The following is a 24,304-nucleotide window of genomic DNA, read 5'->3' on the forward strand; positions in this document are numbered from 1 at the left end:
GTGGGGATGTGAATAGGAAAAGAAAAAAAAAAAAGACTCCCTTCCTCTCTCCCCATATCTCTACACACTCCAAAAGCTCTCTCTCTCTCTCTCCTTTCATATTATTTCGGTTGCGCCTTCGTACACACCCCTTTTTCTCCTCTTTCTGGCCACCTTCCACCACCCAACCCATCCATCCACCCACTCTCTCTCTACTACTCACGCTATACACCCTCACTCTTTTTGTGAGCCTCCCACCCAAAAAAAAAAAAAAAAAAAAAAAAAAAAGCCGGGACCCACTGACGACGACGGCGACGAACGACCACACGAACCAAGCGACTTCAGTTCATCAGTTCGTCTAGAGTCGGTTGTTGCGATAGTCTTCTTCTATTTGAATTATTTCCATTTTCACTGATCGGAATACGTTCAGATGTTGGCTGTTTGTGTGACGTGGAAATAATGGCTTGTGCGAGCTAAGAATTTTGTGTTATTTTTAAACAATTCAATCTGATTTGTTGATCGACGTAGCGCAAAAGATTTGCATACAATTAGCAGCAGACGAAATTGAACAAGTGTTTCTAGTGTCCCTAAAATTTTATTGGATATTATTTGACTTTGCCTGTGGATTAAAAGATTTAAAAAAATGTTTATTACAATTACAATGGCCGACAGAGTGCTCTTCAGAGAACGGTCTGGCAGCATGGCTTTCATCTCGTATTTTTGAAAAGAGAAGAATCGGGGTGGGAAGATTTGTGGCAGGGGATGAGATGGTTCGATCTGTAGCAGCACTCCACAGTCACCACTGTACCACCACATCATTCTACCACCTGTTGTTGAGTGACGATCATAGTTGGCGATGCAGATGATGAATTTCAAATTATTATTGTTAACCAACAGCTGATATGTGAGTGAGCCGTGTGTTTTGGGCGCGTGTGTGTGTGTGTGTGTACTTTCTTTAGTGGTGTCGCCGTGTGTTTGTTGTATATCGACCGCAAAAGCCCACACGTGCACTGTGACCATGACGGAATCGACTCAAGTTGTGGATCACAAGGAACGACGGAGGATGCTGCAGGTAGTCTACTGCTCTTCTTTTAGTTCGAATAATCTGCTTGGTTGGTACGTTGCTTCGACCATGCGGCACGTGGTCTACAATTTCAATTGCGTAGTTTCCCAACCTGGTATTCTATCTTAGCTCACTGCGAACGCCAATGTTGTGTTTCTTGAACGGATCGCCCTGAAATATCGTGGAAATAGCCCTTTTCTTGTGGGGATCTCTTTTTTGTTGCATTTGTTGAGCAAAACGTAATTCGGCTGCTTTTAATGTTAGCGCCATCTGTGAACGAGGTTTACGACTATTTAACATTAATGACACTTTGGCATGCAATTGGCTCAAGGACGTTCAGGTTTTTAATTAATTGGATAACGAGGAACTCAATTGAGTTAAGGTGCGTCACTGATTTAAAAAAAAAACACGTTGATTTGGAATATTACACAATCGGGTATTTTGTTCGATGAGGCGGTAGGGGGAGGAAAAGAAGGGTTCTATAGTTCAATGTGGGCTGTGTGATGGCGCTAGTGGGTGGATAGGTTGGGAGAACGAATAAGAGAGGGAGGACCTCTCCCATTCCTTTTATTTTTTAGCCATTGGTTTCCGGGGTTTCGAAAAAAAAAGCAGGAGGGAGGGTAAGGAGGTGGTGGTGTGGCGGTGGGAGAGTTAGTTCGAGTTGGAGTGAGAACGGGGGGAGGAGGAAAAAAAGCCACCCGTTCTTCCCGCCACCAAAACGGTGCTGTGTGTTTTTTTCGATCCCGCGTTTTATTTTTTTTTATTCCACCCAATTCGTCCTTGTTTCGTTTTGTTTTAGTGTTAAAAAAAAACTAAATTCCTCGGCAAATCTCGAAAGATCAAAGTGTGTGTCTGACAATTAATCAAACCGAGTGTTGAATGCGAAATTGTCAACTGCGTCACGACGTCGAAGCATTCAATGTACAGACCCGAGGTAAGAAAAAGATTCTTGGTCCAACTCGTGCTGCCATAAAGTCTCTGCTGCCACCCGAAATGTTGCACTCCCACGAGCACTTTGTTCGATTGTTCGTCACGCGTATTTGTTTACTCATGATCGTGATGATCATCTGGTAGGTTATGGAAGTTGTGCTCGTCTGTGTGTGTGTGTGTGTGTATGTGAGTGAGTGTGTGTACAATTTGGTCATTCCCACTTCTCACTCTTGCTCGAATGTCGGGAAGGGAAAGAAGGTCTTACAATGGCGTCCCCCCAGCGAGGCGTACACACCCCACACACGTATACCTTAGAAGGCTGCCACATATGATGGGGGTATACTCACAGCCACGACTATTTACGGATGACGGGGGTATGATGAAAGCGAAATTTCGAATGTTTCTCATTTTTGCTGGGATCGGATTGGTGATGTAGCACGCTTTGTTACAATCGTTAGTTGAATCCTGTATTCTAGAACTTTTAGTTATGAGGATAGATAAAAGCTCACAATCTATGAGATAAGGTGGATAAAATTTGGAAAATCCACCTGTTGTAAACTGTAGAATTTGGTTGCCCCCTTTAGCCAAGTGGAGATGAAAAGAGGTTAGTCCAGTCACGCTTGTTTACATGAAGAGTTGAACTGGACAAACCTTCGTGATGACGACTCAGAAAATGATTACGAAAAATGAAAGTCGGCAAAAAAATACAATCCGTCGTATGAAAGTTAGATCTCGCTGGGGTGTACCACCATCTCGGCCGCCATTACTCCGAGAGATCAGTGTACAGCCCAGAGAGAAGTGGGAGGGCTCCTATGTAGCTCTTCTCTCTCATTTTCCCTCTCTTGTTGTGCAGTCCGCCATTTCGGAGTGGAGGTGCCCGTATACAGACACACAAGAAGCCCCCTTCTCCGGGCGTTGGGAGAGTGAGAGAGAGACAAGTCTTTTCTCCCCCTCTCTCCCCCTTCTTATTCTCCCTCCTCCACCCGTCCAGTGAGTCTGTGTGTGAGCTCGGAGGAGGATTTCGGCGGAGGCGGTCGAACACGTTCACGAAGGTTGGTGGGGTGGTTATAGGGAGAGAGACAACTCCCTCTTGTGTCCAAGTGAGAAGAAAGAAAACAAAAAAAAAAAAACAACCAAGAGGATTGTGTGTGTGTGTTTCTTTCCGGACATCCCATCAACTCCTTTTTTTTTCTCGTGAGGACCGTGAATCTGGAGGGTGGTGGTAAAGCGAACTACAACGATCCACTAGGTGAATCTCCCCTTGCGTGAACAACTTATCGTCTGTATCGTGAAGAACAATAAAACAAACATTGTTATCAAATTTCTGGAATGCCTACGTCATCATAAAATATTGAAGAAAAAATGAAACAAAATGCCTGCAACTGCATTTTTAATATTTCGTTTGACCTCATTGTCAACGTTATCCATAAGAGCAGTTGACGTTAATGAGGGGCTGCTAATGTGACCTCGCTTCATTGATTTCGTCGGATGCGTGTTTCATTTTTTTTTTTTTTTTGCGTCTGCGCACACGTGACGCAGTTGTTATTGTGAACTAATTTAGTGAAAAAAAAGCAAAGCAAACGAAATTTGACATTTTTTTGTGCTTGCCTTGTGTACGTTTTCTTGTAGATGGCCTTTCCTCTATACCTGAGCTACCTGACATCGGAACAGAAACCGGCAGCGGCCTGCTTCGTGCCGGCACAACCCGGTAGTGGTGGTGTTGCCGGAACTCCGGTGACCACTGGAGCACCTGCTAGTGGCGGCGGGGCCCGTGCTCCGACAGCTTCTGTTCAAGTGCAGGCCAAGACGATGGATGGAGCACCCGTACCAGTTGTACCAATGGACTGTTACGAAGACATGTTTCACGAAATCGCCAAAAAATTCTACGGTGAAGGAGCTCTAGTACCGGGAGGCATCGTTCAACAAGGAACAGATCAGAACGGAGCCGGAGCCGGTGGTGCAGGGGCGGGTCAGCAGCAAGGACAAGCCAATACGCAAGGGGAATTGGGTATGATGGATCTAGACTATCAACAGGTAAGATACCGTTAACATTCAAATAGGGATCTCTTTGATTAAATGATATGTTGGATTTTTACCAAAAAAATGACAGGTTGGCAAGGACGGACACTATCAAACGGGAGGTCAAGGAGCTTCAACCGGACCCACGTTGATCGTGCAAACTACGGGTGGTCCTGTCTTGCAAGTGACGATGGAAGCGACACCGCATGTAAATGTTAATCCATCACCACCCAAGAAACCCAAGATGAGCGTCAAGTTAAAAAAAGCAGCAGCGGCTGCAGCGGCGGCTGCTGCTGCGGCTGCTGCGGCCGCCGCCGCCGCGCAACAAAACAGCAACGCGGCCGGAGGCAGCGGTAAACCGGTCGAATCCACGTGGGTGGAGAGTGATGACCTACTACCGTGGAATTCTTCGAAAGTGGCCTCTTATAACGCAACTCACAAGGTGATTTATCGCACAACTTCTGAAATATCAAAATGTATTATCATTTTTATTTCCGTACGTGTCCTTTAAATTTTATTTTTTGAAGTACCGGAATTTATCGGGAGGGATGATAAACGACAAAAACTTTTGACATTTTGTTTTTATTCTTATCGTTACAGTTGTTCCGGTGCCTGGATTGCGGCTGTGTGGGTTTCCTTGCCCGCATCGCAGAGCATTGGCTGGGAGCGCACGCCAACCTGCGCGTCTTCCAGTGCCCGCGCTGCCACTACAATTCGGCGTGGGCGCGGTGCATCCGGATGCACCTGGCCCGCCAGCACAACGAACAGAACCCCGACAGCTCTCTGTGGCGCGAAAATCCCGTGCTGGAGGAAGTGACCAAATACCTTCTGGCGCTCAAGAACCGCGTCGAGAGCAAGGACGAATTGCCGTCGCCGGGCAACGGAACGGCCGGTGGAGACAAACGGTACTCTTGTCCTTATTGTCCGTACGCCACCGATCGGAGGGACCTATACACGCGGCACGAGACGATTCATAGTGAAGAGAAGCCTTTCCAGTGCTTCATTTGTGACAAGCAGTTTAACCGGGCCGATCACTGCAAAAAACACTTTAGTCGCATGCATAGGTATCCATCTCTGAAAAAAAAAAATCCTAACTCCCTCTCTCTCTGTCGCTCTCGGCTGTACTGAAAAAAAATTTTTTTTTTGATTCTCTATCCCATCAGTTTTATTTTGGAACATCTCTTTCAGCTTTGCAAATAGTTTATCGTAAGACGACAAAAATAGTTCTAAGTGTATTAAGATTCTTCGTTTGATTTTTACCTTACTTATTCTCGAGTTCTTTTTGAATTGTTTTCTTTACGCAGGGATACAGCGTATGATTTGCAAAAGATTAAGAAAGCAGCCGGAGGAGGAGGTGGTGATCACGGACATCACACGTCGTCAGTCGCCGTTAAAGCACCAGCTGCTCACGTGGTTGTTGCTGCAGCTGTTCCGCCTACCCAAATCCCTTTCTACACGGCCGTCACTGTGCAACAGCAACAACAACAGCAACAACAAACCAACCAAACTGTGGTCAGTCAAAACAACCAGCAACAACAGCAACAGCAGCAACAACAACAACAACAACAACAGGCAGTGCAGCGTCCGGCAGCGACTGTTGTAGCAGCCTATCAGCCTCATTTAGGTTTGCCGGCCTTCCCAAGTCAGCCGACTCCTACGCAAGCCTACAAAAGTTACACAACACTCGGGGTGGAAGCCTTAGTCCGACCGACTCACACGATCGCCACACCGACGAGTCAGCAGCCGAATAGTGCGACGTCGGGTCAATCGTCTCAGGCGTCGGGTGGAGGAGGTGGTGAAAAGAAGAAGAAGGAAAAGTTGTACGCCTGCACCTACTGCGCCTGGCGAGGGGTGGACAATTGGTGTCTCAAACGCCATCTCAATACCCACATCAAACCTTACCTTTGCGTCTTGTGCGATTACAAAGCGGCCCGCTCCGAACGGCTGGCCACGCACGTCCACAAAGTTCACAACAAGCGCATCTGCGGCAAGTGCAACTTTTTGGCCGACGATCAGGACGCGCTGAGCAACCACATGCGTGAACATCAGTAAGTAATTTATAAAAAAGAAATCACACGCAGGCAAAAAGCCCCTGACTATTTCGCCAAAAATATATCGACACACAAACACACACACTTACATTCATTCGCATACATCACACATCCGGGGCGTAATTAGATCCATGCCTCCCCTGCCGCCTTACAGAACTATATTTAGACAATTTTGCAAATGAAAATTACTGTAGGAGGAGAAAAACAGCCAACCATTTGTTGAAGCCAAAGTTTGTTTTGCCTTTTTCTTTCTATTCGTTCCCTTGCACACTCCCTAATTACCTTTTATTTTCTGGTTGGGGGGATCACAATTGTCTTTTTCATTCATTTCCCGCGTTCATTCAGACTCAAAGCCTTGGTCAAAAGAAAGGAATTTCAACCCTCGGTTTTTCTTTTTCTTTACAGCAATTAAATGGTACTTCACTTATAGAATCACATTATTATCGCATTGTGTGTCTCGGGGAGGTTAATTCGTGCTCTTTTTTGTTCTGTTCGTTTTGGCCCTGAGACAATTAAGGGAAAATGTGCGGGTGTTTCGCAAACACACACACACACACACAAAGATGGGCGCCTTTTTACTAGAATCAATTGTAGTTACAATAATGCGGGAGCTTGTTAGGGGGGGGCATGTCTAATTCAACCCTTTCCTATTTGTACATTTTTTGCTTGTTCACTTAAAAGAACGTTACTATATGAAAATCGATCCATCAATTTCACACAGTTATAGAAATCTTTCAAAAAGAATCGGAGCAAAAGGGCTGCTTTGTTGGTAAATCACTCGCTTGAGACACGAAACTTGGCTTAACACTATTGGTTTCACCAGCTTTAAAAATCCACAATCCTTTTTTTTTTTTTTTTTTAAATTGTGTTGTTAGAAATTGACGGATCGACTCACCTGGTGGATTTCAATTTACCTGTACCTTCTTTATCGTTTTTCGCTTTTCCCCCTTTTTTTTGTTTCCCTTCGGCCCGTGACTGTGCGCCCCCAATGTGTTTGTGCGTGGGACTGTGTGTGTGTGTTTTCTTGATTAGGGAATGAAAAACCCTGGCAAAAATTTATGATAGAGAAACTAAAAACGAAAAAAAAAAAAAGACAAAGAAAATTGAATCTAAAAAGGAATAATTATTTAGCACTCGGAATTAGTGAAAAATTCTTTGTAGTGCGAGCCAAATTGTTATTAGCTCCGAGCAGGGAAGTTGAAAATTGCTTTATAGCTCTGTAAAACAAACTAAAAAATCATTGTCATTTGATACAAAGAGAGAGAAAAAAAAGACAACAAACAAAGTTTAATCGTACTATTATTCTTTTCTTTTTTTTCGCCATGCAGTTGTAAAAAATCAAATAATAAAGTTTTTCAATGTTGATTTTTTTATTGACTTTGAAATCAATATTGATATCCTCCAATTACTTGCTCCCCTTCCCTTTTTTTGAAATGTACAAAAATCGTTTTCACACACACAGAACAGAATACAAATCCGTTTTTTTCTTTCGCGATTCATTATTTGTCTATTGAATTGTTTATTTGCTTTTTGTTTCCCCACGTTTTTTTTTGTTTTTTTCCTTTGCGTTGCACCTTATTGATATTTCTGCAGCCTTTTTTTGGGAACACACATGCCACATCAAGCTTTAGTTTTCGTAAACTCCATTTGGCTTTGGAACATGTACTCGGGGGTTGAAAAATGTTTAACATCTTTGTGTCGCTTGGTCCTGTTTACAACAACATTTTTGGCTTCTTCGCCAAAATATTTTGGGTTGGATTGTCCTGTTTGTAAACTGATGGAAAAGTTAAACAACAAGTAGATCGTTCATCATAACTTAATTTTAGTGAAGGTAGGTAATTTACTTCTATAAATCGAATGGCTTAAATCACATGAATAGATAAAAAAAATATGATGCTGATTTAAACTAGGAATGACATTTGATATTGAGTTTGTTTTAGTCAGAATCCTATAGTCAAACCGGAGCGAAATGTCGTCTGCGCCAAAGGGAAAAAGGCGAATGACAACAGCCATCAAGCAACAATGGATCACATGGATCAAAGAGGATCGACGGAATTGCCAGTGGGGATTGAAAACCGTCCGAACCAAATTTTGCTCCAGTGCGAAATGTGTGAATTCCGCACCACCGATGGCAATTTAATTCACACCCATTTGGCCGAGAACCACCACCGTTCGAATACGATGGACGAATGCCAGAACTGACGAGATGGCTGGCTGGTGAATGCGGGAATAGAATCCATCGCATCTGTTATACCACTATATTTCTTTGTATCTGCACAATTAACCTAAGTAGCCTTCGATTAATCCGTTCAACTTCATTGGTCGTTTTTGCTAATGATAGAAAGCGAAATGAGAATGCCAACAAATATTTCTGAAATATCTTTTGAACTGATTCTTTTTATCTTCTAAATCAAATTCTTTAAAGTTTAGTTTCATAATTTAAGAAAATTACGCTTAATGTTTATTCTTTGTGAAAATAAAAAAAAAATTAAAAAATATTCTTATGTATCGATTAAGTGGATTTTATGATTGATATTTTGGAAATTGGAATGAAACAAGAGTTAGATATGCCCGATCTGGCAATGCTTTGATTTGTACACACGTGGGTCCACGAAAATGGCGACTGCTTCGAAATCCGGTAAACGTCGCCTTGAAATCGTGGAAAATAATGGAAATTCTGCAGAATTGGTAAGTCTCCATTGCATAGCTCATAGAGCAAAGGATTAAATTCAGATTTTGTACATGACGTGTGTTTAACTTGTTTATAGGACGATATTATAGAAGCACAAGTCTCGGATAATGCCGATGACAGCACTGATGAAGAATCAAGTGAATATTCAGGTTTAGAAGATGACGAGGAAGATGATAGTGGTGACGAAGTAGATGAATCCTGGGATGAAGCAAGTGACGAGGACGAAGAGGATGATGATGAAGAACAAGATATGAGTACTAATGAAGACAGTGAAGATGATTCCGATGATAAAGTGGCACCTAATGCTGTTCCCATTGAACAAGTTGGGTCCTCTGCACCTATTGAAGAACCAGCTAAACCAGCAGAGGATGAGTATGCATATGATTCTTCAGATGAGGAGGTACGGTCTTATTACCTAATACGGTCATCTTGCATTTTACTGAACAACTTTCTTGCTTCAGGACTTAAGAAACACTGTGGGGAACATTCCAATGAACTGGTATGATGAATACCCCCACATTGGTTATGATTTGGAAGGCAAACCCATCCTCAAACCTAAGCGGGGAGATGAAATTGACAACTTCTTGCGTAAAATGGAGAACCCAGAGTCATGGTAAACACACAAACATATTTGAATTAAACTAGTGACTAATATAATGGCAACCAAACAGGCGGACAGTATATGATCCACAGACTGGTCAAGATGTCATCCTTAGTAATGAAGATGTGGAACTTATTAAAAATGTGATGGGCAGTAGAATACCAGATGGTAGCTACAATCCTTATGAACCATGGGTTGATTGGTTCACCAAAGATGTCATGGAAACACCTGTTACTGGTAGACCAGAACACAAAAGATCTTTTGTTCCCTCAAGAATTGAAGCCATCAAAGGTAATACAATTAATTTACTTGCGTGTCTTACGTTTTGACCAATATTTCTCCGATTTCCAGTCGGTCGGATGGTACATGCCATAAAAATGGGTTGGATGAAACCTCGTGTGCCCAAAGACCAGTCTGTTGAGCGACACAAGTATTATCTGCTTTGGGATGCTGATGACAAGGCGGAGGATCTTCGCCGTATCGAAAACCCCATCCCGGCCCCCAAACCTCGTCTTCCGGGTCACGCAGAGTCGTACAATCCACCTCCAGAATACACCTTCTCTCAAAGAGATATCGCGCAGTGGAATCGTTTATCAGAGACCCCTTATCAACGCAAATTTCCCTTTGTTCCAAAGCGATTTAGCTCGCTGAGGGCAGTTCCAGCTTACGACAGATTCGCTCGTGAACGCTTTGTTCGTTGCCTGGATCTGTACTTGTGTCCACGTGCAAAGAAGATGCGTTTGACTATCCAACCGGAAGACCTTGTTCCGCAGTTACCCAAACCGCGAGATCTTCAACCGTTCCCTACCGTTTGTTCTATGATTTTCAAGGGACACAAAGGTCTTGTTCGTACTATCAGCCACGATCCATCAGGACAGTTCCTTTTATCTGGTTCGGATGACCAAACTATCAAAGGTATTTTTATCAATCGTTATACGCTAAGGTCACTAATTATAATTTATTTTTCTTTCATAGTATGGGAGGTTGCTACAGGTCGTTGTTTTAAGACTTTCGAAGTAAAGGGTACGGTTCGTTGCGTTTCGTGGTGTCCGAACTCTGCCATTGCCTTGGTTGCTGCCGCAGTTGATAATAATGTTTATTTAATCAATCCCGGTGTTGGAGACAGACTTGTTCAAGCTAAAACAGATGAAATTCTCAAAGAAATGCCAGCACAGACAGATTATCTTAGTAGGGATATCGTTATCTTTATTGATCGAATTTCGTGCTTTAATAAGGCTTTTTATTTTTAGTTCCCCAAAGAGTTCGTGCTGTTCTTACATGGAACGAGCCTGACAAGGATCAGTGGGCTGCCGGGTTCCGTGTTATTCTCGCACACTTTAAGGCTGTGAAACACGTGGCCTGGCATTCAAAGGGCGACTATTTCTCCTCTGTTATGCCAGAAGGTGACAACCGATCTGTACTGATCCATCAGCTTTCCAGACGCAGATCACAGTTGCCTTTCAGCAAATCCAAGGGTCTCGTTCAGTGCACTCTTTTCCACCCGATCAGACCTTATCTATTTGTTGCGGTAATATCTCTTCATCATTTAAATTTTATTTTGCCAATTCAATGTGCTCTGTGTTTGTAGACACAACGCCACGTTAGGGTTTACAATCTTCTGAAGCAAGAACTAACTAAAAAATTGATTACGGGAGCTAAATGGATTTCATCGCTTGCAGTTCATCCAGGTAGGGAATGGGATAAATGCACTATAATTAACAATATTTCCATGTAGATTTTATCATAAAATGTTTTCCTTTAGGTGGAGATAACGTTCTCGTCGGAACTTACGACCGTCGTCTTTTCTGGTTCGATTTGGATTTATCCACCAAACCGTACCAAGGATTGAGACATCACGGCCTAGGAATTCGCGCTGTGGCTTATCACAAACGCTACCCACTCTTCGCTTCTGGATCAGACGATTGCTCTGCCATCGTGTCGCATGGCATGGTCTACAAGTATGAAGTGTTGTCATTTGTTTCAATTTATCAAGTACTTAATTTTTGATTTCTCAATTCTAGTGATTTGTTGAAGAATCCAACTATTGTCCCGCTAAAGAAACTGCGTGGACATGACAAATTTGACGATTTCGGTGTTTTTGATGTTCTTTTCCACCCAACACAACCTTGGTTGTTTACTAGTGGAGCAGACGGGACGATTCGATTGTACACTTAAGACATTACTCCCTGTGTGCACACGATTATTACATGAATTCTCCTCATAAAAAATGGTTTCTTTTTTAAAGTTAAGGTTGAAATGGAGACTAAAGTTGTATTTGTTGATTATAAACATTGTGCAGGATTGATAAATAAGCCAGCAATTGTATGATACTTAATGATAAAATCATGGCACCAAGAAAGGTCATTGTTCATTGTCAGAATTTAATAACAGGTCTAATTGTGGTCTATTTTCAATTCCATGGTCCTCTTGGGAAATATTTTTTGTGTGGCGATACTGGAAGAGTGGACAACTGTGCAACACTAAACATGGAAAGTCCAATGCCGGTAACTGCCATCAGAGTTGCAGTTAAATGTGGTGGCCATCCTTCAGGGCGCAATCTTGAAAACTAATACAACAAGATATGATGTCAAGAAACTTACGTTCATTGAACTGATTAGAAGTAGAATTACCCCAGTGGTCCATTTGTAGGCTGTTCTCACAGGGGAAAGGTGAACAATCATAGCCTAAACATCAGAATCAAAATGTGTAAAACTCTGGAAAGGTAAGGACGAATAATAACACATCGCTTTCACTCCTAAAACGGACGTGATTCAAATCCATTCGATAAGGAAAGCACGTGACAAGATAACTGGTAAGACAAGTATCCCTCAATTCGTTCTCCATTAAAGTTACATAAACCACAAACAAGAAATTAGAAATTTCGTTAAATACCTGTTAAAATTATACAGGTCGAACGAAGAGGAAATCCCAGCCACAATTAACCGTGGAAGCTCGGTTTGCGGAAATTATATGGCCTTCCCGGGAGAAAAAAAAAAGAACTTCTGGCCTTGAAACTGCTTTAAGCGCAGACGAAACTCAACTGTTTCCAAAGCTACGCAACGTTGCTAGATATACTGCCATTGCCTAGTAACAAAACGGGTTTAACTGGCGCCAAGGGCAAAAAGCTGGATTTACGTATCAAACAAAAAATGCCAGCCATTATCACCAATCTTATGTATTTAACCATAACAACGCAAACTGTGTGAAATGTCTGGTTTATTTCGAGCCCTATAGCCAAGCAATGAGGCATGTGAATGTCATTTTCTAGCTTGGAAGAACTGACTTTTAAAAAAGCTAAGCAAAACAATGAAATAAAATAATACGTAGTAGTGGACAAATCCGAAAGAAAGCGGTATATACTAGCACGAGAAATCGAGGACAGTATTTAAAAAGAGCTTCTATTCTTATCCTGAGTGAAGTCCAAAAGTCTGAAGAAGTTTCAGGTTCAAGACTACAAAGTGGTAAACATCGGCAGATTGCCAATGGCCTAAAATACGCAAAATTTTTGTACAATGCGAAGCACTAATCCGCACAACTTATTGAGGATCAAAATAGTTGTCTATTCCATTGCCACGCATCATTCTGACCTTTTTTAACATACTTTTCATATTATGTAACGATCGTATTTACATTCGTATTTCTATTTCTAAAGGAAAATGTTGTTTCATTTTTTTTAAATAGGAGGAAGGACTACGCGAAAATTAGAATGTTAACCTTTCACGAAAAAGAGAAAACATGTTGGTAGTCTGCCTAGAGCACCATGACCGAGAGATCAAATACCTTGTGTGCGGAGCAACGTACCATTTTTGCAGTGAATGACAATGAAGAATCAGAATTCACGTTGCGGTGCATGCTCTCTCACGCCGTCACGAGCCACATTCATCAGGGTCTTGTTACATTATGCAACTGGCAAACTCCAGACGACAGACTTTATTTTCCGTTGGAATTTTATTTTTATTTTGTGTTTTCTTTATTGTTTGGTGTGCAAATGCCAAAGTGATATTTGTAAATACAAATAAAAATGGTATTTTAATCTTTTTTTGTTTGTTTTTTTAAATTTGCAATGTTGGCTTCCATTATTTTGGCGGGTGCAGGCTTTCGTCTTTTGTTTTTGCCACATGCTGTGAGCCTGCAACTGCATCTGGTATTACATCATAAGTCAGTGCCAACTTGAGTTCTCCCGTTTCTAATTATAGTGCCAACTTTTTGAGTGAGCTTCCAACGTTATAAGTGAGTGTAACCCCCAATTTTGTTTTCAAGTTTAGTCCAGTGCGTGATATAACACTGCCACGTCATTCTCAGAATGGATGGTGGTTGTCGTGAATCTGGAAGGATTCTAATTTATCATTGGAAATTTAAAAACTTTCCTGTAAGATGCTCAATTATGACAGAAATGGCGGAATTTATGGGACTTAAAGCATTTCGATTTGCGTTGAAACGAGTCGGTGGTCAAGACTCAAAGACAGTGGTTTATTTCATTTGCACAAACTTGTACAAAACTGGTTTTAAAATTGCAAACGTATCTCTCAAGATTAAAGGAAAACCTGATTTGGATGGGCACATGCAGGCTAAACATAATGAAGAGCTTGATCACTTACAGTTATTTATCAAACAAGTTGACTGTGATTGGCAGAAACAAGAAACTATCACGTTTGGTGTCCACGTCGTCGAAACTGTGGAACACTATCATTACCAATTGTCTGACGTTTTATTTACGGAACAATTATGGACTGCCGCCCAAAACAAGCTCTGGACTGACATTGAATTCTCAGTCAAAAATCATATTTACTCAGCACATCGGGCGATATTGGTAGCTCGAAGTCCAAGATTGTTTGCGTCAGAATCCTTGATTGAAGGTAGCCGTATCAAGATCGAACACACCGATCCTATTGCTTTTGAAATGTTTCTTCGATTTCTCTATACTGGCATCTTCAAGGTCAATAATCGAAAAGGTATTAATGAACAAGTGTTACAATTGGCCGAACGTTACCAGTTGAGCACGTTGAAATCGCTATGTCAATTGGCCGTTCAAGATATCAATGCTAATCAACTGACATCTTTTGCTATGGCAATGAAACCAGATTTTGAAATTTGCCCTAAGAAACCTCAGCTCAAGTAAGATAATTTACAAAAACATTAAATTTGTTTTTTTCTTTACTTTTTTGAATGCTTCCATTTAGAGAGAAGACGGAAGCACAATTGTTTTTTCAAAAATACTACGCTGTTGTCGAATGCGTTTGGCGAGTAGAAGAATTGCCCGATAACGACCAGGTGTTCACTTCAGATCTCTTGCATTTCCGCAATGATGGAGCGTTCCGAGCAGGATTGGCAGATCATCCAGTCACTAAACACTCGACTCTTCTTTCTCCACAGCATTTCCTTTATCTGGCTTGTTCCCACCTTGAGAAAACGGGTACATCGATATCCCACGTCGACAGCTACATCGACGGAGTTGACTGTTGCCGAATGGATCGAAGAGGCGAAAAGGCCTTGTACATCTTTGGCCGGGAGCTCTTCGATTTAGTGGTTCCGTGTGATTTCCGATTTGACATAATGATCAAGGAAACTGTTGAAAATTATCGATATCAGCTGATCGATAGTCTACGCGCTATTGATTTATGGAACATGTTTCAACTGGAGATCATACCCGATGTCAAGTTTCTAGTTGGCGATAAAACTTTTGCAGCACATCGAGTCATTATTGCAGCAAGGAGTCCAGTGTTTGCGACGTTGTTCAACACTTCGACGGTAGAAGCTGTCACGGGAAAGATTCGGATTGACGACGCTTTTCCCTCTGACGTCTTCAGGGAATTCCTTTTCTTCCTTTACACGGGGACGCTCCAAGTATCAGCCAACTGTCAATCCCTATTGCAAATGGCAGAGAGGTATCAAGTGGAAACTTTGATTCAAATTTGTCGTATGGCCAGTCAAGAAATCGACGTTGAAGAGATTTCCACATCTTTGATATGGTTGTGAGTCTTTATATATTTACAAATATTTTTATAAGTAAAGTTCTTTGTAATATAAACTCAGTTATTTAGAAGACGTTTCGTGTTAGATAGAGAATAATTTAATAATTGCACTGTATCCATTTATGGTGCCCTTTTCAAATAAAAATGCAAAGTAGAATTTCCTTCCGCTAGATGTCTGCTTCGTTTTGCCAACCATTTCTCAGGAATGATTTGAATCTCTTCCGGCTGGGTAATTATGAATATTTTTGCGCAACTATTACATCATTACTTATGCTGGCAACGCTTTTCTAATTTTTCTTTTCTTTTTTTGGTTTTTTTCTTTTTTTGGTCAGCTAGATTGTCTCTAAAATGATATGCCATGGAGGCTTAGGATAATAACAGTCAGATGCTGTGGCGATGTGGTTGTGGGCCGGATGATGGAAGTTGATGTGTGCTGGGTGCGACCACCCATATGTGTGAGAAAAGGGCAGCATGTGAGAATTTTCTCAGTCTAAATATAATACCATCTATCTCTCTACCCAATAGAAGAAAAAAGAAGACCTGAGCTGCTGCGTTTCCATCACGCACAAGAGGTGAAACAACAAGAATAATAACATAGGAGCATATCACGATAGGTCTCGGTTTGGTTGATCTTTCTTCCTTTTTTTTTTCTTAGGTTCTTCACTCACTCTGTGTGTGTGTCGCTCAGTCGATTGATGTGGAGGATATTATCCGCTCGGCTTCACTCGGTTATTGCATCTGCCTCCACACCGTATATATAAGCTTATTGCCTCCTATCCTCTTGTGGCACAGAACAACTGGACCATTTTCTATCTTTCTTCTATTTTTCCATCCGCAGAAGGCTGATTTGTTCACTCGACCATACAGGTGCAGTTTTGGTGGAGGAAAGCTTTCTCAATCCTCCCCCTACGTAACATCAACCTAGGTAATATCACCAATATTTATCAACCTCAATATATTTCTAGGCTATCCGTTTTTTTTTCACGCTCCTCCTCTTTCCCTACCCTAGACCAAAAAAAAAAAAATGAATTGAAATTTGATACTTATCGAGAAATTTTTTTTGTTCCGTATGCAAAGACACACCTGCTGTTCATGTTATTGAATAAGCCGTGTAATATGCATATGCGAGTCGAGTGCAATCGGACACTTTATTTCTTTTCCGTTGTGGCGTTCCATAGACCGCGTATGTTTAAACGACACAAAGAAAAGTCATACGCTCCCTCCCTAAAGTCTTTTATATATTTCAAGTTGAGGGTGAGGGGGAGGAAAGTTTCAATCAATTCCCTCTTAACACACCCTATCGTCAAACGAGTGCAGCGAGTTACAAACATCTGGTCCACGGGTGATGCTGCATGATCTCCCTGTGCCCTTTTGTTTTCGGATAGCCCGACTTTATTTTGATCTTCTCCATGGCCCTCGGTAGATGTAATAAATGTCGTTTGTCTGATGATCTGTCGGCCCTGGTTTTTCATCCGATGCGATTTTGACGGTGAATTGATTAGCGCGGATCTTCACCGCTGATGTAGATTGAATGAGCCTTTCATCGATGTAGTGGCCGCCATCTGTCGCGCCCTAAAATCCCTCCTACTATTCCTTCTCCCTCTCGCTACACACATAAGAGGAGCGTCGAGTATTGTGGTAAAGGACTTGGCCCAATGTATAATAAAAGAGAGTGCATGTCACGTGACACTCTTTTGTTAAAATACCCTATGTCTACACACACAGCTCCGACCGAGTTCGATATCCTACGCAAGTGGTTTCAAATAAAAAAAAAAAGAAAAAGGTTGACATACGGTCTGCGTTGGATCTAATGCAGGCCAACACGGAACGAATAAATACTTCAACCTTTCCCCATTTTTTTCCTATATTTATGTATCGATTGGAATTTTATGGCACTCGCTTACATCACCGTGTAAAAACCATTGTTATATGTACTGGGTAACTGAAATATTTGTTTTATTTTTATTTATTTCCTCCTAAAAGATGTTTGAATTTCTTTTAGGGTCAACCTGGCTCCCGTTTTCTTCTTTCGCTTGAAGATGATGGCGGTATGTTACAGTAGGCAGTGAAAGGAGGAGGAGAAACGCGTCCAATGGTGTTATAGTGGGGGAGCGGGAGCAGCCGCTTGCCGACGCCCCGCCCTCTTGTGCGCTCCGACTGGCACATGTTAGATCACACACAACCACTTTGTCCGATCCCTCATCACTTTTGTGCTGTGGCAGCTCGCCGCTGTGTCTCAGTCGTCGCCCAGCTGTCTTACACAGATCGACCAACAAACTAACCTAATCCAAATTCCTTCTTGTTTTTGTTTTTTCTTCGGCTTTCGTGATTAGCGTGTAGCATCAATTAAGAGGTAATTTAATTTCTTTCTTTGTAAGTATTTTTAAAAATTCATTTCTGGTTTTGAAAATAAAAAAAAAATAAATTTTAGAATGACCATGGACACGACGTTGGATAGCGGCCGCGAATCCAACAGCATCCAGAAGAATCAGGCAACGCCTAAACGCAGTTTTGATGTGGCCTTTCTAACAGGCGTCAGTGAAAACAATCGCTATAATCAAACGAGTTCGGATGACGACGATCAGGAAGAGGATTTGAGATGTGCCGCTAAGAAATCGGTCGATGAGAAATCGACGATCCATCAGAAATTGCAACAAACGTCGGTCGTGAGCGGATCGCAAAAGAGCGCCTTTAAGAAAGTGAGCAAAATCAACAACAATAATAACTCTGTAGCGGAAACGGGAGGAAGCAGTGGCACTACTAGCGCGACGGGCAATAACCTTCCGGTTGATTTGAGTATGATGATGTCAGCCGCTGCAGCCGTAGCATCCGCTCCGTCCTATTATCATCCGTTCTCTTTTCCGGCCATAGCCACCACTTTGTCGTTGCAATTACTTCAACAAAATACGGCGGCCAAAGGATTGGCCATGTCGCTGTTTAGTCATCCGGCTGCAGCGGCGGCAGCGGCCGCTATGGCTGCCCACCAGCAATCCTTCTTCCAGCAACAGCCGCCCTTGAAATCTAATGGTGGCAACAACCTTTTACACCCGATGAAAACGACAGACCGACGTCCAGATGGAGCCAATAATCTCATCGAGGATTACCTACGAGCCCAGGCGTCGCTCTATCAGCAACAACAATCCGAGAAGGATTTCAATCTCTTTACAGCTAACAAGACGATGCGTTTGGCTGATTCATCTGGACCGACTGCTGGTTATTGTCCCCCTCCCTTTCATTCGGCGCTGGATCATCGGCTCTCTAGGCCTAATTCTTCCAGCATGGCGCCGCCACCACCACCTCCTCCGGCTCCTACACTTGCCACTACACCAGTCGGTGCACAGCAGCAACCCGTTTCATCGCCGATTCATCAGATTCCGGCGGCTGCCCTGGCGGCCAGTTTAGCTTCAGCACCGTCGCAGAACGTTTGTGCTAAATGCAACCTGAGCTTCCGTATGACGTCTGATCTCGTTTATCACATGAGATCGCAGCACCGTCGCGACGCTAATACCGATCCTGTGCGACAAAAGAGACAGGAGAAATTACGATGTCCCGTCTGCGGAGAGAATTTTCGTGAACGCCATCACCTGACACGACACATGACCTCTCACGAAGATCGTGAACTTGAAGCCAAGTGATTTTTTTTTCTTATTTTAAATGATGTAATTAATTTTTGAGCGGAGGGTTTGTGTTTAGTGAACGATAAAGTGGTGACTTTTTGTTTGTTTTTGTTTTCATGGCTTTCTAGGCTAAGTATATCTGTGAAAGAATCATTTTTGTAAATCGCTTCGTTTGTGTTTTGGATTCTCTGTTTCCCCCTTTTTATTTTTAAATAGGTTATTGTTGATTAAACATTGTATTATACAGATATGGAGGAATGGAAATGGTCTACTTCTTCAATTTATGTTATTGTTTCCCTTTCGAAATTGGTTGCCAAAGACATTCACAGAGTATAATCGTGTCTTGGACTTCCCTACTGGTGAGAACACCTGGTTCGTGCATTGTATTGGTCTGTAAACTGCAACATGTCCACCTTTGAACTCAATCACAGATGTGTGTAGTCAATTTTCATTCCTAATTGATTGTTGCTGTGTATTTATTCCGTTCGTTCGGAAATATATTGACACCAAAACTATTTTTTTGAGTTTTTTATTTAATAAAATTCTTCGAATGCAAGCGTTGTAATTAATTGATCAACGTTTTGCAACGTTGGACTCACATTTATCAAAATGGCTTCAGTTTGGCGCCTTGAATGATTGTTATTGACGTTCCAATTTGTGAAGTGATTTCAAACGTGGCAGATTTTGCAAAAGATTGACATTTAAGAATATTATCCACCACGAATTACAAGATAGACGATCGAAACGCGTGTGGAATATGGATGAGCAATTCTGATGTATGCCCACCCACCCAAACGTGGTAAGTCACAGAATTTTTTTTTGTTTTTTGTACTCTTTCACATTAGGCAATGCCAACGATTTTATTGCTGTCGCTCCATATCGATCCCAAAGCATCTTTTGCTTTAGGCCATTGGTGACAGGTGCTCTAATAGAGACATGGGGTTGGTCTTGAATAAATCTGTCAGGTCCGAATAAAGTATGAGGCATGCTGCTTCAGACTATCAAAACAGAGCAGACTTAGCGAAATGTCATGGCAGACAGGAATGATTCATGACTGTCTGCTTTTGTTAGAGAATTATAGTCTTCAATATGGGTAACCTCACAGCCATAGCTCATAATAAAGAGATATACTTATTTTTTTGTTTCTTCGCTTTCCTCCCCCCATTTTTTGTAAGCTAGGCAAAAGGAAAAAGAGCTTCCCTTCCCCTTTTGCGTTGTTGTGTCTCGTTTCCCTCTGTTATTCGTTCGCATTTTTATCAACACTGAAACCGAGCAAACGAACGAGCTCTAGCTAGCAAAGCTGTTCTGCATAATGGCACAAATACGGCGCCACTGCTTGACGCCGAATGACCATACGCTCGTAAATTTCTTTTTTTTTTTTTCTTTTTCTAACCTAACCCTCAGTTCTGCCGCTGCACAATCTTTTCCCTCCCGCTCCCTTTATTCCGGCGTGCAAGATGATAGTGATTCATACGTCCCCATGTATATTTCATCCAACCTCTTTCTCTCTCTCTCTCTCTCTCTCTCTCTCTAGCTCGGCTTTCTCCCCCTTTTTTATGTCGACTCCTCCCGCCTTTAAATGGTTTTTGCATAAAATTGCATAATAAAGTCATCCGTACACTTTTCCTAAAGTTTGTTTCGATCATCCTCCCTTTAAGCTTTCTACTCTGCTTTGCACGCGCTTGCGTGTCTGTCTCTTTTGATTTGCCAGATGCGGTTTTTGTTCGAGATCATCTTCGCATAATTTTCTTTTCTCCCCCTTTTTTTTTCATTCCTCGGATGAAAATCTGATCGATATAACACACAGTGTCGTACCGCTAGATAAGGGGAGGCACAGACAATTGTGCACGATCCATTGACTTTTCTTTTGTGTGTTACACAAATGCCTTGAAGAGGGAAGAACACGAGCAGCGGCCACTTCACGATGCGCCCATATTGCCGGTCGTTCAGATGGTTGTGCGGTCGCGGTCAGTTGTTCAGTATGTCGTCGACACTGCTTTTCTTTTCTTTTTTTTTTTCTTTTCTCTTACCCAATGGCCAAAAACGGTATAAGAAAACGCTTGACCGAACACGGATAAACAGCTCATCAAATATTCCGGGCGTTGGATCGATTTGTCCTGTGCTAAAACCCTCCCTCCGTCCTTCCCTTTTTTTTATTGTAAGAAAAAAAAAAGAGACCATTTTCTGTTTTGCGTGGTGAGGGTTTCGTATGTGTGATTGAGGTCATCTTGAAAGTCGATTGAGCGGAAGACTTGTTTCTTTCTTGTCGCCACGGCCCCCCCTTTTGGCTTGAAATAAGGATACTGTTTAGTATGCGAAAGGCGGGCTATATAGAGTTAAGTCTGGCGCCCGCCTCTGGCGCTTTATTCCGCACTGGTGAGCACTAGCAAAGCCGTGGCAGTAACGTACGCTTCCGGATGGACACCCACAGTTAATAAAATAAGAGAGAAGGGGCGAAAGATTCTAATCGGGGAGAAACAAGAAAGCTACAAAAATTCCCGCGCATCGATGGCTGTCATAAAGCGCCATCAGTTTCGATTGATTTTTTATTTTTTAGTTTTAATAAAATAACACAAAGAGGAGAGAGGGAGAAAAACTTCTTTTATACGTCCGCCCCCGTTTATGGTCGTCTCACGTTCTAAAGCCGGGTCGTTATTTTCACTGCGTGACCCGACCACTTTACTCGCATGAGTAAAAAAAAAAAAAAAAAAAAAAAAAAAAAAAAAGAAAAAAAGCCGAGTGGGACATAAAGGACACGCCAAAGTTATCAGAGGTATATTAAGAAAGGCAACTTCTTCGCTTCCTCTCTCTCTCTCTCTGTGCCGCAAAACTCTTGGGCCAGCCAAGTTGGGGATGCATCTAATACACTTACGACTCTTCCCCCCTCTTTCGTGTGAGACCTTTTGCAACTACTGTGTGCCTAACTTGACGAAGACGGAGGACATCGAGTTGATTGCGGACCAATAGAGAGACGCCTGTCAAAATGTTTCACGCCTTTAGCACTTGTTTTTAAAGGGCCGGTATTGATGAGTGTAGAAATTCGTCGTCAATTTTCAAAAAAGAAATCCGCATCTTTTTCTTGTGTGCGTGTGGTTTTACAGAAGAAAAGAAACAATTTTGGGAGGGGCCCTCAAGTTTTCAAAGTTGGTTGCAGTAGTCGCATAGTGTGTAATAATAGTGGCAGCGAGCGATTATTTATACATAGGCGGGTGCATATCGAGGCAATCGAATCATCACTAGATGCCAGAGACTCGAGAAGAGTCATCATCCCGTTTGCATAATCGCGGCGCCCATTGTCGTTCCGGCCGGATGAGCCACGCTCGTCTATAGCCTGAAGCTAGACGCCGCCTACAGTATCATTTTTTATTTTTCCTTCTCTCTTTTTACGTATACACCATAGCAATAGAGTAGTACAAGCCTATAAATATCATCCGTTTTGCAGAGAAACCGAATAGCAGCTGAATGAGACGAGACGATCGAGATTGCGAGACGTGCACACATTTACTGGAGCTAAAAACTCAATCCAGCGTGTCATATAGGCCTATATATTTCTGTTTTGCGGGATTGCCTACCGTCGCTTGTCGTAATTCACTTCCATTTAACGGACGGGGGGGGGGGGTAAGAAAAATCAGAAGCCTTTTTGTATTGACAATAGTTCTTGTGATTACAATGGGAGGACACACAGAGAAAAGGCCTTTTTGTTTTTGGGTTTGATTCATTGCAATTTGATTGGCTCATTATTTGAAGATATTACCGACTTTCTTTTTTTTATTCGTGTTTGTTTTTATGATTAGCTATTCGTTGAGGAAGGGGGATTTGTTTCATCAGGCAAAGTGGAACCGGTGTGTGATGAAAATGACGAAAGCTTTTCACACCCATCATCTCAAGTTATTCCATTATTCGATTTTTTTTCTTCTAGTTTTTATTAACACACCTCCTCCTCCCCTTTCCTGTATCAATCGTCCAAATGCATCTTATATAATAAAACGATTACAATTTTTTTTTTACCCTCCTCTTTTTTCGGTAGCTACTGATGATGTTTTATGACCGGACGACAGTTGCTGTAATTGGTCGGGGAGCGTTTCCGTTTTTCTTCTTTCATCCCTACATCCTCTAGAGAATGTAAGACGGATCATTTCATATCATCTTCTGAGCGTAACAAAGAAAAAACAATAACAAATAAATGTATCGAGGATCGATGATGAATCATAGAAAAGAGACTATACAGTTACTATTTTTTTTCGTGTGTGTTACACACATTGGCTCTATACTTGTATTGACCTTGTTGTCGTCCTCTTACGCCCCTTAGTCCAACGACAGAGGAAAAAAAGAAAAAGACTAGCGTGTTGATTTATTGTAGCCTATATAAGAGTGAGGAAATGGGAGCGGTAATCACGGCAATATAGAAAATGCTTCGTCTAAATAATCTAATAGTCGTCGGTCGTATCCAAAAGACAGCAGAGATATAATATACGTTGCACTTCAGCAACCATTAGAGCGGCCGCCTTGCCCGCTTGATGAGTTGGGGCGTATATTTAATAATGTCTTTCCATCTGCTTGATTATTCGATGCAAAAGCGAGCGAAAAACTCGGGAAATGACGCAAGAAAATAACCTTCCTCTTTTCAAGGCAGATAAGAAAAGTGACACGGAGTAGCCAAACTCGATAACATCGTACAATATATGTGTTAAAGGGGACGTCTCTCTTGGGTGCAACAAAACTCGTTTACAATACAAATAGTGTAGGAAAAAAAGAAAAATGTGATCTTGTTGTTTGGCGATTGGTCGACCCCGACGACACCATCCCTCCCGTTGCGTATTGCATAATAGACAACACCTATCAGTTTTTGGACGCCGAGATTGCTGTTAGACTGGACCTAGCGGCCAACAGCAATTGGACTGACGCTCAATTTCCTGGCTCTTCCTTATACTCGGTGGGCGGGTTAGATAAAAAGAAAAAAACTCTTCTATTTTTTATTTATTTATTGCGTATACGTGACAGTAGGTTTTTTGTTCCGGATGCCCGGAAGCTCTCTGTTGTTCCATGTTTTTTTGTGCTGTTTTTTTTTTTTTTTTTCTTCTTTCCCTTTTTTTCAGACTTGCATCTTTTGGTTGGCATAGGTCTCCTTACCACGTCATAGTATAGTATTAGGTACTATATGTCTCATAAATACGGGGGCGATCGTTTACATATGAATCCAGCAGCGGATGTTTTGGTCCGTGCCAGAAATGATGATCATCTCTCTGCTCTCTCACCATTTCTGATTGATATATCCTTTATGTGGTTTCTCTCTTTTCTTATGGATTTTTTTTTGTGTGGTTGTCATCATCCTGTGCCCAGGAGCGAAAGCATCAACCTTCACTTTCCCTTAGAAAAAAAA

General features: G+C 42.0%; 4 protein-coding genes and 1 long non-coding RNA gene across 5 annotated transcripts; 4 read left to right on the plus strand and 1 right to left on the minus strand.

Annotated features, from left to right (window-relative positions):
- Positions 1-493: 493 nt before the first annotated feature.
- On the plus strand, positions 494-8,446 carry LOC130701501 (protein charlatan-like). Its single transcript, XM_057523470.2, has 6 exons — positions 494-1,051; positions 3,602-4,006; positions 4,083-4,433; positions 4,592-5,055; positions 5,296-6,039; positions 7,983-8,446. Exons 1-6 carry the CDS (start codon positions 998-1,000, stop codon positions 8,242-8,244), a joined length of 2,280 nt encoding a protein of 759 aa, XP_057379453.1. The 5' UTR covers positions 494-997; the 3' UTR covers positions 8,245-8,446.
- A 149-nt stretch (positions 8,447-8,595) lies between these two features.
- On the plus strand, positions 8,596-12,064 carry LOC130701502 (ribosome biogenesis protein BOP1 homolog). The gene is made up of 10 exons (XM_057523471.1): positions 8,596-8,730; positions 8,811-9,134; positions 9,196-9,347; positions 9,406-9,626; positions 9,687-10,250; positions 10,311-10,523; positions 10,586-10,863; positions 10,924-11,023; positions 11,098-11,293; positions 11,357-12,064. The coding sequence occupies exons 1-10, from the start codon at positions 8,659-8,661 to the stop codon at positions 11,508-11,510; spliced, it is 2,274 nt and encodes a 757-aa protein (XP_057379454.1). The 5' UTR covers positions 8,596-8,658; the 3' UTR covers positions 11,511-12,064.
- LOC130701544 (uncharacterized) lies at positions 11,587-12,383 on the minus strand. Its single transcript, XR_009004077.2, has 3 exons — positions 12,228-12,383; positions 11,966-12,019; positions 11,587-11,901 (listed from the first exon to the last, which is right to left on the minus strand). It is a non-coding gene; the product is annotated as an uncharacterized LOC130701544 (long non-coding RNA).
- Positions 12,384-13,544: 1,161 nt separating this feature from the next.
- On the plus strand, positions 13,545-15,527 carry LOC130701508 (uncharacterized). Its single transcript, XM_057523484.2, has 2 exons — positions 13,545-14,450; positions 14,516-15,527. The coding sequence occupies exons 1-2, from the start codon at positions 13,639-13,641 to the stop codon at positions 15,309-15,311; spliced, it is 1,608 nt and encodes a 535-aa protein (XP_057379467.1). The 5' UTR covers positions 13,545-13,638; the 3' UTR covers positions 15,312-15,527.
- Positions 15,528-15,648: 121 nt separating this feature from the next.
- Positions 15,649-19,439, plus strand: LOC130701515 (uncharacterized). Its single transcript, XM_057523496.2, has 4 exons — positions 15,649-15,879; positions 15,963-16,174; positions 17,310-17,660; positions 17,739-19,439. The coding sequence occupies exon 4, from the start codon at positions 17,740-17,742 to the stop codon at positions 18,940-18,942; it is 1,203 nt and encodes a 400-aa protein (XP_057379479.1). The 5' UTR covers positions 15,649-15,879; positions 15,963-16,174; positions 17,310-17,660; position 17,739; the 3' UTR covers positions 18,943-19,439.
- Positions 19,440-24,304: the final 4,865 nt, after the last annotated feature.

This window comes from Daphnia carinata, chromosome 10 (assembly GCF_022539665.2).
Source record: "Daphnia carinata strain CSIRO-1 chromosome 10, CSIRO_AGI_Dcar_HiC_V3, whole genome shotgun sequence".
NCBI classification, from domain to species: domain Eukaryota; kingdom Metazoa; phylum Arthropoda; class Branchiopoda; order Diplostraca; family Daphniidae; genus Daphnia; species Daphnia carinata.